General features: G+C 45.8%; 1 protein-coding gene across 4 annotated transcripts in view; it reads right to left on the bottom strand.

The window, feature by feature from the left end:
• Nucleotides 1–3,514: 3,514 nt before the first annotated feature.
• Nucleotides 3,515–17,651, bottom strand: part of LOC308490604 (uncharacterized protein) — a 28,402-nt gene continuing 14,265 nt past the window's right edge. The window contains exons 3-5 of one of the 4 annotated variants that reach the window (XR_013992241.1): nucleotides 10,402–10,528; nucleotides 6,567–9,315; nucleotides 3,519–5,516 (exon numbers count right to left, since the gene is read on the bottom strand). Coding sequence is in view for 1 of the 4 variants with exons in the window: in XM_081033100.1 (XP_080889226.1) it covers nucleotides 8,147–9,315; nucleotides 10,402–10,528 (1,296 nt within the window). In the remaining 3 variants the exon portion in view is untranslated. Of the gene's footprint in view, nucleotides 9,316–10,401; nucleotides 10,529–17,651 lie in introns of all 4 variants that reach the window. The other 3 variants (XR_013992242.1, XR_013992243.1, XM_081033100.1) reach the window with 3 other exon arrangements.

Here is a 17,651-nt window from a genome sequence, read left to right as displayed (position 1 = left end):
CGGGGGCCTGGAACCCCAGCCGCTCCTTTTCCACATGGCAACAATCGGTGTGGCTCCCTGGTGGGTGGGCTGGGCCGTGCTGTTGCCTCTGGTGGTCACTCCTCTCCGAGTCACGGCGGTACCGCTGGGCGGGCGTCTGATGTGGGGTGCCTGTGGACGCACGCAGTCCTCCATCACGTGCCAAGGGGAGATCCCCTCCCAACCCATGTTCCTGCCGCAGGACAGCTCTTCATTCCCTATGTCCTGAGCTGCAGGTGGCACGGCGGGTGTAGGTTGGGCTGCCTCGCTCGCTTGGGCAGGTCCCTGAGATGTGACCCCTGGAGAGCATCAGGTGGTGAGTAGACGCATGGGCCCCACCGCGGGCGCTGGAGGCCTGAGGTGCTGAGCTCCTGATCCGTCCCAGGCGTCATGGGGCTGCCCTCCTGTTGTGGGTGCGCCCAGGACGTTTTCCCTCTGAAGCTGAATACTCTGAGACCTTTTCTGAAACACCCTCCCTTTGGCCTCACCTGTGTGCACCCCTACACTTTCCCACCTTCGCTGGCTTGACGGGGATTGCAACCAGCCTCAGCGGTGGGGCTGTCGCTTCTAGGTCTCACAATCCCTTGTGTCACCGGACCCAAGAGAGCCCTGACACTTGCAAGATGTCAGCCATGACTGTGGGGGTTGGCAGTCACTGTACTTCAGTCTCTTCCTGAAAGTCAGGGGACATTAACCCTACGTCCCTGCGTGGTACTCATGAGGGGAGCGGGGGACAAAGTCCCAGCACACAGGTTCAGATGGAGTGAATAACACAGCTTTATTTGGGAACCAATGTCCCTCCAGAGGCCAATGATCTGGCAAGCACAGGTTATACCAGATAAAATAGAATTTAATAACGAACCCAAGTCCAGAGTCAATCGAGGTGGAGAAGGTCCCTGGTCTGGGAGGGAGGACTGGGCCCAGGACGGGTCTGAGGTGAGCTGGTCTTGCAAGGAGGAACTTTGGAGAGTCCCAGAGTATTGCAGCTTGCACCTCGCAGAGGACTCTGTGGGATCGCCCAGACGAATGTCCTGCAGGGTCATTTGGAATGTCTTCCTCAGAGCCTCACAGAGGGTCTTAGCTGGAGCGCCCAGTCAGACCACTTATAGCATTGCTCTTGAGCTCTGCTTTTATCCTCTTTTCCTGGACTTGTTTACCTCTTAGGTGAGAACCAGAAGTTGTTTTGCTGAACGTGTTTGCCACTCAATTTTGTTATGCTCAGTTTCACACAAAAACATGTTTTTTACTTCACTCCTATCAGTTTCACACATATGTGGCATAGTCCTGTCCCTACTAGTAAACAACTTGTTTTGCAAACCTCGATCCAACATCTATAATACATTTTATATGGTCTATGGGGGGGGCGGCAGGCGGAGCCCCCAAGATGAGTAGTCACCGAGTCCAGTGGGCGCCCTGTACCACAGGGCCGCCTTGTGCTTAGGTCTGGCGACAGACTTGCTTGTGAGGTTCCTCAAGTCCTCGCGGCGCCCCCGAGCCTCTCTCGCCACCCACTGTCTGCTGTCCACAAATTGGCTCCGTGCCCGTTGCTTCCCGGGCTGCTGTGGCCCCTCCGTGTCCGCAGGAGGACAGTGCTGCGTATGGACAGGGGACTGTTTCCTCCGTGCTCATTGACACACGTGTCAAGAGCAAGTCAATTTTGGCAAACCGTGTGAACGTGCAGAAGGATCATTTACAGCAGGAGCGGCGGTGAACAGTGAGCGGCTCACCAGTGCCGTGCAAGAGAGGGGCTGGTGCGGTCATAAGAGAAAAGCGCACCAGAGGAGGTGCGGGTCACGGCACAAAAAGGGGCTCAGGTCCCTCACTGCCACTCCTTCTGTCCCCCGTCGAAGCTGCTGCGTCCCCACAACCCTTAGCATCTCTCCTCCTTCATGGATGCAAGTCCAGAGTCGAGGGTCACACCCCCACCTCTCCATGTTGGGCTGTAGTTGTTCCTGGTGGAGACCGTCGCCCTGTGCCCTTAGTGCATCTACGCGTGCACAGTACAGTGGCCCCCACGGAGAGCCCAGCATCAGGGCCTTGGCTCCTTGGCTCACACGGGCCACCCACCCTGAGTGTTTTTTGGCTGCCTGCCCTATATCCCGCCCCTTCACGTCTTTCTCTACACTCCACACCACAGGCCTGTCCGGTTTTTCTACCAACCCTCACCCTCTATGGCTAAGAGCCTGGGCCGCGGTTGCAGGGAAGGACAAGTGGGGACAAGGAGGAAAGGTTGGGCTCCAGAAGGCCCCCGCCAACATTGGGGGAGATGGATGGCAGTGCCCAGTGGGTGGGTAGTGCTAAGATTTATGTTCTGTGGGTGGCCGCAGATGGTGGTCAATGTGGAGGTGGTGACATGTGGCCCTCTCGTGGACAGGTCAAGGTACCCAACATGGAGGTTTGAATCGGGGTGGCTTGGGGCCTGAGGGGTGGGGGGGGGGGCTCTGGATGTCCATGGGCCTTCACCCTCAGCCTTTGGCTCCCAGGTAAGGGCACCCTGCAACACCACTGTCCTGTCACTGGGAGGGGGCCACCTGGCTGCCCTGGTGCTGTGTGCACTCCCTGCCCTCAATCAGAAACCCCTGGTCATGGGTGGTCATGATGTCTGGGCTCACCATGAAGTGGCACTGGCACCCTGTCAACTCCTCCTGCTCTCATGGTCTGGTTGTCTTTCACCTGCCCACAGGAGCCACTCCACAGAGACCCTACTGATAAAATTCGAATCTTGTTGACAATTCCAGTGTACTTCCCAGACCAACACTGAAGACAATCAGTGACCCCAGGCATGAGTGGTGGTGAGGGGTATTTTGTTACCTGCCCCCCACGCTAGCAGTGGGCCAGTGGTTGTCCCAGAGGTTTGGCTGACCACTAGGCCATCTGTCCCCCTAAGTGCAGACCCAGAGCCACAACCCATGGGACAGAAGCTTAATATGTCCCTTGCAGTTAGGAAAATAATGTCAACCACTGGGGGTTCCCGCCAATTCACCAACAGGAATCATCAATTTGGAAACTTCAGTTAGAACAGTTTAATTACAAAAAAAGCTTGGAGGCAACCTTTTGGGGGCCTCCTCTGCTCCAGTGCCAGATGTGTTTATTTCAGCTCCAGTCAGAGGAGACAGTCTTCCGGGGAAAGAGTGAGCATACTCTAGAAGCCTGAAGGTAGCCTACTTACAGAGAGGAGTCCCTGCCCCTAGTCCCTGATTGGTCAGTCCTCATGAGGACTCCAAATCCTCAGTTTAATTGGTCAGAATAGAGCTACTCTGATAGGCCAATGAAGATGCTGATGGAGGCAGGGTGGAAACATAGCTGTGCAACTCTGATTGGATAGGGAAAACCTCAGTCATATTGGTTGAAATACAATTCCAGGAACTCCTTTATAAGGGCTGGATCAGATGGCAAGATCACAGTTCAGTGCAGGCTTCTGCCTTAAGTGCAGTTTGTGTGAGAGGCTGTAATGACGAGCAGGGAAAAGAAGGAGGAGGAACACACGCTAGAGTGGGACTAATTAACTTATTTACCAATATCTAATCAATTTATTTAGCAATATGCAATAGCAAAAGACAAGGGCAATTAATAGAATATGCTAATGTTAGAAAGTAAAGGTGGTTAAGACTAAGCTATACACATTGATAACAATGTCATGTCAAAGGAGTATACATAAGTTTGAGATCTCAACATATGTTCACTATTGATCAAAAATCACTTGGCTAAATACACAAACAACATCAGTAAGGAGTATCCGAAAGCAGTAATAAGCTCTACCAGATAGTAACTATTACAGTAGATGTCAAAAGCTCACCAAACCAGGGGAGAACAGCACTGAAAAAGTCATAAATCAAAACCTTGCCAGGTCTGTAGCTGAGAGAAACCCAGGCGTCTCCCACACCGCTGCTTGTTAGTTCCCAAGAATGTTGTTGTTGTGGTCTTTGTTGTTGTTAGAAGTCAAGGCGTCTTCTGATGCTATAAGCTGCAAGCTGTATGTAAGTTTGCAAGGTGTTAACAATCTGAAGAATGTTGTCATTGTTGTTGTCGCTGTTGCTGTTGTTAGAAGTCAGGATGTCTTCTGATACTGCAAGCTGCAAGTTACATACAAGTTCCCAAAGATGCTAGAATGATGACAATTCACCAACAAAAGAAGTCTCCACCGTGCATTGAGGCAAGTTCCGATCTCTTACTCTGAAACAATCCAATCCTGAAAAGCAGTCCTGAAACAGCAAATCTTCTGAATAACAATTTCTTGAAACAGCAATCAATCCATCAATTCACCTGAGGTCTATCTTATATTTCCCTTTAGATGCACCCCAGAGCCAAGTTTTATGTTCCTGCCTCCCCCTCTGGGAATGGCCAGTTCTGGGAGGGTCAGGCAGTTACTGATATGAATGCTGCCCATCCGGCCAAAGGGCCAATTCATCTGGATAAGCAATATCTACTGTTCTTGCTTGGGACCATCAGCCCAAGGTCTTCCAAAGCCTCGCAACGTGCCTGTCACGTCGTCCTGATATAACTTAGCTACCTCTTCTTTTCATCTGTTGATGTGGAGGAAATAGACAGAACAAAGAGGGAATTCTCTCAACCCCCGATCAAGAATTTATTTAACGCTAAGATAACCATCACCTCACAACACAGACAGAAAAGGCAGAAAAACGACCTCATCTCATGTCTCCCCTGCTCGGGAGAATGAGATCAAAGGGGGAATTTACTCAACCCCTGATCATAGCACAGAAATCACCTCACATACAGGAACAGATAAAAGCTAATAGACAAAAGCTCACATCAACCAATGAAGGCAAATTTTCTTCAACATCTACCCTACAGAGGCCCCTGGTGTGAGAGGGCCCTGTTTTAAAATGGCTGCTGGTCTCTGCTTTTAAATTTCAGCCCAGTTAGCCACCAGAAGCCTTTCTTGATGGTACCTTCTTTCTCAGTGTCCACAGGAATAACAGAGGCCAAGTAGCCAATATAGAATCGATATAACGGTAAGAATCATAGAGAAACTTTTTTTTAAAAGGCCTGAAGCCATTTCTTTGAAAAGTAAACGCAAGGAAGATAGCTCCCCGTGTCCCAGTCTTGTTTAGACTGTGGCTTTACATTGTAACTACCTCCTGTAGGTCACAGAGGTTAGAGAAAAACTTACTATTCTTTGGATAAAGGCAAAAGTAGCTACCAGCCAGAATGATTCATATTACGAGGTACATTTAGGATAAACTGTAAGAAATGGTGTTATCAAGTCTCCTTTCACTTTGAAGCCAAGTTCTCATTTATGTTGAGCTGTGCCTACATTAAAAGGGTAAGGTTTCTCCCCGTTTTTACAATCTCTAGTGGGTTATCTAGGCTGAGCATCACGTTCTAGTTTCATGTTATTCAGTAAATAAAACTGCTTTCTCCTCTACCTTTGTGGAGATTTTCTGGATGCGGAGATTTTCCCAACAATGGTCAGCATGTTAAATAACGAGAGCCAATAAGCAAAATCTTAAGCGAAATGACCCAGTAACTTCCACAAACTGTAGTATAAAAAAAGATAAAAAGACCTATGAAACACCTTGTATACTGATTGCAATGAAGTTGCTTTACAAAGCAAATACATTTTTAAGACAATGGGGAGGTTTTAAACTTCCACATGGCAGGCTGATTAGTGTCCCCAAAGGTGTGGATGTCATGAGCAAAAGACTTTGCAAATTTGGTGAAGGATTTTGAGGAGAGATTAGCCTTAATCACAAGTGTCCTTCCATATAAGAGGTGGGTAGAGGGAGAGATACTAGAGAGGAAGGGAATGTAATGTACAAAGAAGGGTAGTGTCTAGAGCTGTGAGAGAGGAGAATGTGTTAATAACGGGGACTTGAAATTTTAAAGTGTACAGGACTGTAAAAGGATAACCAATTGGAACAAGGTTCCAATATTCAAAAACATGTTTATTTCCCTCACCAAAGTTAAAGAATTAAGTTTACATTTGTTTCTTTCATTGTTTTCCTGGTCACAAAAACAAACAAACAAAAAACCCTCCAAATATTGTGAACAGGTTTCATCAAATAAGCACATTAAAAATGTTCAACATCATAAATCATTAGGAAAGTGCAATTAAACCCTAGTGTTGGATACCAATTTGGTATTGTCCCAGTTTTTTTTCTTTTTATTATTTTATTTTAAAAGTGTATAGTGGCAGGAATTCAAAAGACTACAGCAATTTTAGAAAGTTTAGCATGTAAACATTTCATCTCCCTGTGACTCAGGATTGCACTGCCACATGTAAAAGAAATACTGTAAGGAATACACGTTCATGGTGAGTTTAATAAGCTTATTTGTGAAACTGCAAACAAACCACTAAATCCCATTCATCCATTAAGAATCACATGAAATGATGGTATATGTAAACAGTGCAATATATTTCATTAATAAAAACAAATAGTTATTCACATCTATATCATGAAGAAACAGACAAATATGAGCAAACACATTCACAATTCCAAACCTGGGAATACAGGGACAGAGGTCACCACATAAATATGAACGGTTGAGGGTTTGATGTTTCATGGTTTACACGTGCAAATACTTACCAAAACTATGCATTTTAAATATCTTGTTTTCTTATAACCCAATAAAAAGTTGTAATGAATGGGTTCACAGCAAAATCTGAATCCCCTTTTGGGAAAGTAGGAATTTGACTCTGAACCATGGAGTTCTGCTCCAGTAGGAATAAAGAATGTCTTTTGCCAGGACTTCCAGGGTGGGATTATCATTCTCATTTCCCCCACTACATAGGTGCAGCTGGCCTGGAGATGCTATGGAGCCTTTTGTAAGTCCTCACAATGTCTGCAAAAACCTCTTAACCATCCAGTGGAACATTCGTGGGGGCAACTTTGGAAATGGAACATCCCCTGTCATTTTCTCCTGTCTCTCACTCCCTGTTAATTCACTAAGTATGGTTCCCGCCTACCTGATGCCTAGGGTAAAAATTTTACAAAATTGGGGCATGACAATCACAGGTGTAAAAAGGAATTATGTATGCTGCTCCAAAACATGGGTGATCCCTCACGTCTGTCCCCTTCTCAGGGGCCCACAAAAGAATCGTGACCTCAAGGATTGTGGAGGGTGGGGGCAACAAATTAGGGCCACCCTAATTTGAGAAGTGTGTAAGCACCCTGCTTTTGCTCCCTGCCTGTTGATTTTACTGGGTAGAAAAGCCGGGGCCGACTGCCATCTATCATCCAGTCTGGAACAAACCAACTGTCAGCCCCTGTGCTTCCCCAGGGGTGCCCAATGCTGACACTGAAGATGTGTTCTGGACCCAGGTGGGGGAAACAGAGCAGATCCCCATGTGTGGTGCACGTCCCTGAGCTGTGGACTGGGCTCAGACACGTTAAAGGAAAAACCCTAACCTACAGCTCACAGAGCCCCGCAGTCTATCCCAAGCAAAGAGTGGAGCAAAAATATTCCTTGCTCTGACACTCTGCCCACTGAGGCAGAGAGAATGTGGGGCATCCACAAAAGCTGTTCACCTCTTCATCCTGGAAGAGTTCAATTCTCCTCTCAACCCAACTACATGAGTGAAAGAAACCCCCAAGATGAAAGGGGGCTTAACTTTTCTTAGTCATGACACAGGCCAGAGCAAACTGAGGCAGGGTGACTTGGAAGCTAATAAAATCCATCACATATACGAACCTCTGCAAGCCCCCAGCACCTGCTTGGTCAGACCTTGTTCGTTCCATGTCCCAGTTAGACAGGAGATATGACACTGCCCAAAGGCTCTGGGGATGGGACAGTAGAGGTCACCTACCCTGATCACACAGAGGTGACCGATGCACCATGTGGGGTCAGGGACATAAATGTGGCAAGGGCCTGGGCAGCTTAGAAAGGGTAACAGCTCCTTAAGAACTTCCTCTGAACTGGCACTCATAGGCTGCGTCCACACTTGGACGTGCAGACAGAGCATTCAACTTCAAGCTGATGACACCCTGACAAACGTTCTCTTGTATGTATTAGAGGGACAGCTCATTGTGAGGCCTTTTCCCACTGTGAACTTTCTCATGTCGACTGAGGTGAAGTCTTCAGCTGCAGGCTTTCCCATACTTGCTTCATTCTTGAGGCCCAGCTGGGCTGTGAAGCTTCTAGGGTTCCAGCACAGCAGAGCCCTGATTCAGGACTCCCCCACACTTCCTGCACTCGTGAGACCTGCATCTGCGGAGCTGAGTGAGTTGGTTGCTCTGGCTAAAGGACTCCCCACACAGTCACTGCCCTCGAAGGGTCGTTCGCCTCTGTGAACTCTCTGGTGTTGAGTGAGGCCAAAGCTTTGGCTAAAAAGTCTCCCACAGTCACTGCATTTATAAGGCCTGGCTCCTGTGTGGACTCTATGGTGCTTGATGAGGGTAGAGCTTTGGCTAAAGAGTTTCCCACACTCACTGCACTCGTAAGGCCTCTCTCCAGTGTGAATTCGCAGGTGTTTAATGAGGCTGGGGCTTTGGTTGAAAAACTTCCCACATTCACTGCACTCATAAGGCCTTGTTCCCGTGTGGACTCTCTGGTGTTTAACAAGGTTGGAGTTAGAGGTAAAGAATTTCCCACAGTCACTGCATTTGTAAGGCCGTGACCCACTGTGAATTCTCTGATGTTCATTAAGGCTGGAGCTTTGACTAAAGAATTTCCCACACACGCTGCACTGATAAGGCCTCTCTCCAGTGTGAATTCGCTGGTGTCGAACAAGTGTGGGTTTGTTGCTGAAGGCCTTGCCACATTCGCCACATGTGTACGGCTTCTCTCCTGTGTGGGTGCGCTGGTGCTGGACAAGGATGTGTTTGTAGCTGAAGGCTTTCCCACACTCGCTGCACTCGTATGGCCTCTCTCCTGTGTGCACCCGCTGGTGCTGAGCCAGTCTGTATTTGCGGCAGAAGGCCTTGCCACAGTCACTGCACTTGTAGTTCCTCTGTCCGCTGTGAAAGGTTTCTACACATGTGCTGCCCTTTGGTGGCTGGCCCAAGGTAATGGAGAAGGCCTTCCCAACCTCCCAGCACACGAAAGGCTTCTCTGATGTGTGGAGTATGCAGCTCCTCAAACAGGAGGCCTGGTACGTGTTCCCGCTAAAGAGTTTCCCTGTCCTGCGCCGCTTCTGGAGCTGGTGTCGTTTCCCACATGGCCCGGACAGTGTCTGCACCGGGAACACTCCCAGGTCAGCAGCTAGATGCAAGTCGCCTTCCAAGGCCAGGCCACACACCTCCCAGCAGGGGCAGGCCTGTGCAGTATTTGCCTGTGACACTTCTTTAGAAACATTCTGATCAGGTACCTCTTCATCGTCTGCTCCATGCCAACTACCTGAAAACAGGACAGGTGGGGTCAGCAGTGGCCCAGGACAATCCAACTCCTAAACCAATACCTCAAAGCAGAGAAATGCCCCTCAACTTCATGTAAACTGGGTTAGAAGGCAGCAGCTCCATCACAACCAAGACACAAAATGTGTCCAACAACCAAGGTGGAAATCCATGGGATTTCCAGAACAAGGGAGCTGGGGACAGGGTGAGGAAGGGCTCTGTGCAATACTGGACCTCTAAATGTCATAGAATGGGGGGACTCACCGGGCAAAAGACACAAGGAGATAGGTCCGTAACTCATGTCTCTGGGAACGGTTTTCACCAGGGCCAATATAGCTAGGTACACATGGGTGGTGTGTGGGTGCTGTGTTCAGGCCCAGGAAAGTCTGACTGCCACTGAGTAGCAGCTGGTGCTCAAGGGCTATTTTAAGGAGAGGTGCAGACCCTAAGATGACACATTAAGGGTAGGACAGTGAGGGGAGGGAATGAGAGAGGTGAGGGATAATCCTGAGTCAGAAGTCAGAGTAGAAATGACAGGAGGGCCAAGTGTCAAGAATGGGGAGGAAAGATACAGAAATGAGGCAGTCACTGTGCCGAGCATGTTTCTGATATGACCTGAACCCAGGCCTATCACATCCTCCCCCTGGTGCCAACCACCAGGTTCAGGTCCACTTTGAGCACCCCTTGCTGTGCCTGGATTTGGTCATATATCCAGGGTTCTCCTCTCAGCTCCAGTTAGACAGTGCCATGTTGGGTTCTTGCAATTCCCAATGCTGGTACACTCAGGAATCAGAGAATGTCAGCGAAAAGGGAGCAGAACCTGGAACGCAGAGGTAGCAGGGAGCCAGGGAGTGGCCAAAGTAGCTGGGATGTACAGGGCCAACCCCAAGTATCTTGACAAGCCTTCACTGGAAAAGCTTCAGAGCAGCTGGTGCCAGGTCTATTTCTGACAGGAGGCAGTAAACATGAGCAGCCTTAGTACCTAAGGCAGGGAAGCTGAAGGTTGCCCAGCTGTGAAAACAACACAGCTGCCCCTTGGGGAAAATGGGAGGGGCAGAGAGCAGCCAGGGCATGGGGGTGAGGGCCTTACCCAACGACACAACAAGTGCGAAGACCTCCAGCATCACATCACGGTACAGGAGTCTCTGAGCCTCGTCCAGAAGTCTCCACTCCTCCTGGGAGAAGTACACGGCCACGTCCTCAAAGGTCACAGACCCCTGTGATGATGGGGACAACTCTGTCCATAAGCAGCCTCTTGCCCCAGGAACCCATAACTACTCACATCCATTTCTTAATCACTGGGTCCAACCTGCAGCAAAAGGTAGCCAGACAGATGCTCTCCAAGCTCTGGGCCTGAGACGCAGGGCCCCCTATCCCTCTCCTGCAAGACAACAGGCTGAGAGGCCCTAGAATCATGCATTCTGGACACGATCAAAATTGGGCCCACCCTTCTTTCTTCGGCTCCCAGCACCACAGCCCTGGGGCAGGTAGTTCACATTCCTTTCCCACATGTCCGTCATGTGCTGGACTGCCATCACGAACCTGACCTGCAAATTTAGCAGTTCTCTGGCCTCCTCACATACCCTTCTGGATATGACATCCAGAAAGTGCTTGGCAAATGCAACAGGGTCCCATTTAATTCCAAACCTCCAGCTTAACCTTAATCACTTAGAACCATGTGCAACGTGCAGAACCACACAGCCTCCTTATGTCTCTTCAGCAGTTACAATCTTTGGGCACGTAACACCCATTCAAATCTGTACCCACATGACGCACCTGAGGTAAGCTCATCTGACGTTCTAACAACAAGACCCACCACACAACCCACTGGAGCATAGGAATTAGAAGCAGCAGTCCAACTTCACTATCATCTCCATTTCCCCATGAAAACCTGGGCCACCTGCTAGACTTCCCCTCCCCATACCTTCCCACTGATGACTAGTAGTCTTCCTTGTCTATCTTTGTGACACCTAACACCCTCACCCTCATCAGTTCCTTAAGCAAATGACTGTCCTCCTTTGTTCTCTAATGACAGTGGCACCATGACTTGAAGTGACACACATGTTGGGTGTCTCCATCCTGAGGCTCTGCCCAGCACGCTGGGTTCTCATGTCCAGCTGTCGACTCATCACCTGTACTTGGGAGTGTCTGGAACATCTGAGATTCAACATAGCCAAGAACTAATTCCTAACATTCTCACTGAAAAATACTGCTACCACAAACTTCGTCACCTTAGTTGAAGGCACTTTCATCCTCCCAGGGATCTGTGACTTCTCTGTCACCCTCAACATCATTAAATGGGATCAGGCCAACTTTAAAAACAAATCCAAATGACAACTATTCCTCCTGTCTACCCCAGTATATTCTGTACTCTTCAGCCAGGGGTAGCCCGTTAAGACACATCACTTTTTTCCTCTGCTTCAACAAGTCCATTGCTGCCATCACTCCCATGTTGTCTTTCTAGGCAAGACATCTGTCCACCAGACATAGAGAGACCTTACAATTACTTATAACACTCCCATCTCAGTCTCATCTCTAAACATACGTACATACTGAGCCCTGTACCTCAGCCAATGTTTCACACCTCATGCAATTGTGTGCCAAAATGGGAGTGTCTTAATCTCTGGCCTGGACTTAGAAACCTGGGTTTAGGATTGCTCTGGGGTTGCCAGACACCAACGGCAGGGAGAGATGCAGCAAACGAGTTCCAGGACACCTGATATGCACCTGTGGAGAGTCCATAACTGTTTTTGCTGAAAGCGGGACCTAAGGGAGGATCAGAGCTTTGTTACTTTCACTTTCATCATGGCCACAGACGAAAAAACAAAGATAAGTGATTGAAACACTTAGTATTTTAGGTGAAGAGAGGAGAAAGAGAGGAGAAAATGTTTATAGACTTGTGCCATGAAACCAAGTGCAAAGCCCCTCCATAGGGGTCATAGTTGGTGTACTTAGTAGTAGCATTCACAAACTTAGTGTAGTGTGGCAGGATCCCCAATCAGCCAGAAGAGAAGGGGGAGTCATTGGACCAATGGTGGCTGCAGATGCAGTTCACTGGCCACCATGGCTCTAGCAAACACAGGAGGGGAAGAGAAGTTGGGCTGCACTTTACCTCCCTGTCCCTTCCTCCCTCCCTATCATGTCAGAGCCCCTAGAGCTGGCCAGGAAGCTATAAACAACCCATTGGTGATGCCATTGCTGGCGCTCATTCCAGGGGTGCAAGCATGGTGCAAATCAATTGATGTGATACACCGCATTAACAAAATAAAGGATAAAAATCATATGATCATATCAATAGCTGCAGAAAAGCATTTGACAAGATGCATCAAAACATTCAATTCAATGCATACAGAAAAAAAGTACCTCAACATAGTAAAGGCCATATATGACAAACCCTCAGCTGATATCAGACTCAATGGTGAAAAACTAAAAGCTTTCCTCTAAGATCAGGAACAAGCCAAGGATGCCCACTCTCACCACTGTCATTCAACATATCGCTGGAAATCCTAGCCATGGCAATCAGGCAAGAGAAAGGAATGACTAAATTATTTGCAGAAGACATGACTCTTTATATAGGAAACCCTAAAGACTCTACCAACAAACTAGAAGAAAGAATAAACAAATACAGTAAAATCGCAGACACGAAAACCTGTAGTATCCCCTGTTGGTGGGAATGCAGACTGGTGCAGCCGTTATGAAAGGCAGTGTGGAGGTTTCTCAAGAAATTACGAATAGAATTACCATATGACCCAGCAATCGCTCTCCTGGGTATCTACCAAAAAAATCTGAAAGCATTTCTCTATAGAGATACGTGTACTCCAATGTTCATTGCAGCTTTGTTTACGGTGGCCAAGACATGGAAACAACCAAAATGACCTTCAATAGATGAATGGATAAAGAAGTTGTGGTATATATACACAATGGAATACTATTCGGCGTTAAGGAAAGATGATATAGGAGCATTTGTGACAACATGGATGGATCTTGAGAGAATAATGCTAAGTGAAATAAGTCAGACAGATAAAGCAGAGAACCCTATGATTTCACTGATATGTGGTATATAAACCAAAAAGAACAAGACAAACAAATGAGAAAGAAAAACTCATAGACACAGACAATAATTTAGTGGTTACCAGAGGGTAAGGGGGTGGGGGGTGGGTGATGAGGGTAAAGGGGATCAAATATATGGTGATGGAAGGAGAACTGACTCTGGGTGGTGAACACACAAAGGGATTTATAGATGATGTAATACAGAATTGTACACCTGAAATCTATGTAAATTTACTAACAATTGTCACCCCAATAAATTTAATAAAAAAAAAAAGAAAACCTGTAGTATCTCTATATACTAACAACAGGATATCAGAAAGAAAAGAAAACAATTCCATTTACAACCCCAACAAAAAGAACAGAATACCTAGGAATAAACTTAAGAAAGGATGTGAAACGTTCATAAAAATGGTGGCGTGAGGTGAGCCTCTTGAAATCTCCCCTAGAATTTACAACAAATTGAACAACTATAACTCCACAAAGGACTCCCTGCACAGCAGACAGGCAAGACGAAGAGGCCCACTACTGAATTCATGTAAAGGTAAGCAAATTGCGTGAGCAGGGGAGGAGGGAAGGGAGAAGCGCGGAGACAGGGCTGTGCAGGAGCAGGATGCAGACCTGGTTCAGTGCTCCGAGCTCGCTGCATCCCGGAGCTACCACAGCTGCGGGAGAGGGAATAACTCGGACTGCTATGGCTACGCTTATGGTCCACAAAGCTGAGGGGAAAGCATATAACACAGCTGAACCCAACGTTCACGGCAGAGACCTCGGAGCAAAGACTGAGGGAAGAAGGCTGAAAACAGTGGTTTAAGACCTCACTGCTGCAGAGAATGGAAGCCTTAGGCACTAAGACTAGCTGCCCCCTCCCTACCCTCCCAGAGCTCGCCCCGCGCCCACCTGCCCAGTGCTAGAAGCAGAACAGTAGCAGTGTCAGAACAAAAGAACAGAATATTTGCTGTTCTGAGAACTGTGGAATACAGACACAACTGGCACCCCAACTCATTGCGGCAAAGGGGAGGGAAAAGTGGAAGCAGGACAGGCTGTGGTGGTGGTCGCTGCCATTGCTCTGAGCCACCTCTCACAACTCACCCGGCCCCTGTCCCCACCTATATGGGCAGATCCCTGAAGGAGTAAACAGAACTGCTGAAACACACGGGCTCTGAATCTGGTGCAGGAAGTGCTTTGGAACTTCAAAAGTTCTCCACAACCCCCCACAGAGGTGGCGCCCTATGACCCAGATGAACAGTTCACAGAGGAGAAGCCTGCCTTCCAGGGAATCCCCCCCATTGTGTAAGAAGCCAGAATAGTGCAGAGAAAACCTAACACTACAGTTTGAGAGAGAATAAAAGGCTGCAGTCGGAGAGAAAATAAACCATTCTCCCAACACCTACTGAAAAACAAAAGAAAGAACTCTTCCTATCAACCTGTTGCAGAACCCACTCCTGTAGATGTCTAGGAAGAGAAATAATAAATCATTGATTGCCATGAATAACCAAGGCAACAAGACAGCTCAGAAAGAAAATGAAACATCTATAGAAAATGAACTTAAAGATATGGAAATATGTGATTTAAATGACAGAGAATTCAAGATTGCAGTTCTGAAAAAACTCAATGAGATGCAAGAAAACACAGACAGGTAGTTTAATGAACTCAGGAAAAAAAATCAAAGAACAAAAAGAACATTTTACCAAAGAGACTGAAATTTTAAAAAAGAACCAAATAGAATTTCTGGAGATTAAGAACTGAATAAAAGAAATGAAGAATGAAATAGCCAACTTAAGTAGTAGAGTTGACCAGATGGAGGAAAGAATCAGTAACATCGAAGATAGAAACCTAGAAATAACACGATTGAAGAAGACAGAGACTTGAGACTTAAAAGAAGTGAAAGAACTCTACAAGAACTCTCTGACTCCATCAGAAAGAGCAATATAAGAATAATGGGCACACAAGAAAGAGAAGAAAGAGAGAAGGGAACACACAGTATATTCAAACAACTAGTCGATGAGAACTTCCCAAGCTTGTGGAAAGAACTGGATCCTCAAATCCAAGAAGCAAATAGAAAACCTAATTACCTCAATCTCAACAGGCCTTCTCCAAGGCACATTGTATTGAAGCTGTCAAAAATTAACAATAAAGAAAGAATCCTCAAGGCAGTCAGGAAAAGCAAGATGGTAACCTACAAAGGAAAGCCCATTAGATTATCATCAGATTTTTCAGCAGAAACTCTACAAGCCAGGAGGGAGTGCAATCAAATATTCAAACTATTGAAAGACAGAAATTATGAGCCAAGAATAATATATAAGGCAAAGATATCCTTTAGATATGAAGGAGGAATAAAGACCTTTCCAGAATAAAATCACAGACATGAAAACCTGTAGTATCCCTATATACTAACAGCAAGATATCAGAAAGAAAAGAAAACAATTCCATTTACAACCCAGTAAAAAGAATAAAATACCTAAGAATAAACTTAAGAAAGGATGTGAAGCTGAGGGAATTTTCTAACACACAACCTGCCCTACAAGAAATACTGAAAAAGGCTATTTGAGCATCATAAACAGGAATAATTTGTTACAACCAAAACATAAAAGGGGGGAGAGTAAAGGTCTGAACCAAAATATGGGAATGGAGAAAGTAAACATGCTGAAGAAAATGGAATACTCAAATATGAAGGTTTCCTTTACAAAAACTAATAGTAACCACTCAAAAAAAATCAAGAACTGAAATATATAATGTAATAAAATAAGAAACAGAGGGAAACTCATAGAATACCACCACACAGATATAATAGACAACAATAAAAAGACAAAGTAATAATGGAGACAAAGTCTTACCAGAAAACTAAAGATAGAATGATAGGAAATCCTCACATATCAATAATCACCCTAAATGTAAATGGACTGAAATCACCAATAAAAAGGCACAGAGCAGCAGGTTGGATCAAAAAAACTAAACCCAACCACATGCTGTCTCCAAGAGACACATCTCAGCTACAATGGTATCCAGAGAAAATCAGGTTAGCCATACTGATATCAGATGAAACAGACTTCAGGATAAAAAAGGTAACAAAAGACAAAGATGGACATTTCATTATCATAAAGGGGACTATACAACAAAAAGATATAACAGTCATCAATATTTATGCCCCCAATCAGGGAGCACCAACATATACCAACATATATCAGGGAGCACCAACTAACAGAACTAAAGGGAGAAATTGATCAAAACACAATTATACTAGTGGACCTAAATACACCATTGATGCCTATGGACAGATCATCCAAACAAAATAAATGAATAAATAGCAGCCCTAAATGACACATTACATGAAATGGACATAATTGACATTTATAGAGCATTTCATCCTAAAACATCAGACTGTATTTTTTTTCTAGTGTACATGGAACATTCTCAAGGATAGACCATATATTGGGACATAAAACTAGCCTTAGCAGCTTTAAGAAGATTGAAATCATACCATGCGTATTCTCTGATCATAAAGCTTTGAAATTGGATATCAACAGCAAAAAGAAAGCAGGAAAAACCACAAATACATGGACATTAAACAACATACTTTTCAAGAACGACCGGGTCAAAGAAGAAATTAGAAGAGAGATCAAAAGATACATAGAAACAAATGAGAATGAAAATACATCCTACCAAAATTTTGGGGATGCAGCGAAAGCAGTTTTGAGAGGGAAATTTATATCATTACAGGCTTATCTCAAGAAACAAGAAAAATTCCACATAAATAACTTCACGCTTCACCTTAAAGAACTAAAAAAAGAAGAACAAATGAAATCCAAGGTCAGCAAAAGAAAAGAAATAGTAAAAGTCTGAGCTGAACTAAATGATATAGAGAACAAAAAGACAATAGAAAAAATTAATGTGACAAAGAGCTGGTTCTTTGGAAAGATTAATAAAATTGACAAACCCTTGGCTAGACTCACTAAGATAAAAAGACAAAAGACACTAATAAAATCAGAAATGAAAGATGAAAGAGGGGAAGTTATCACGGATGCCACAGAAATATAAAGGTACATCCAAGAATACTATGAAGGACTATATGCCACCAAATTCAATAACCTAGAAGAAATGGACAGGTTTTTAGAAACATATAGCCTTTCTAGGCTGAATCACAAAGAACTGAAAATCTAAATAGACCGATCACCAGTAAGGAAATTGAACCAGTCATGCAAAACCTTTCCAAAAGTCCGAAACCAGATGGCGTCACTAGTGAATTCTACGAAACCTTCAAAGAGGATTTAATACCAATCCTGCTCAAACTCT

Source organism: Rhinolophus hipposideros, assembly GCF_964194185.1.
Source record: "Rhinolophus hipposideros genome assembly, chromosome: 21".
In the NCBI taxonomy this organism is placed as follows: Eukaryota; Metazoa; Chordata; class Mammalia; order Chiroptera; family Rhinolophidae; genus Rhinolophus; species Rhinolophus hipposideros.
This window is presented reverse-complemented; position numbering and strand designations above follow the sequence as displayed.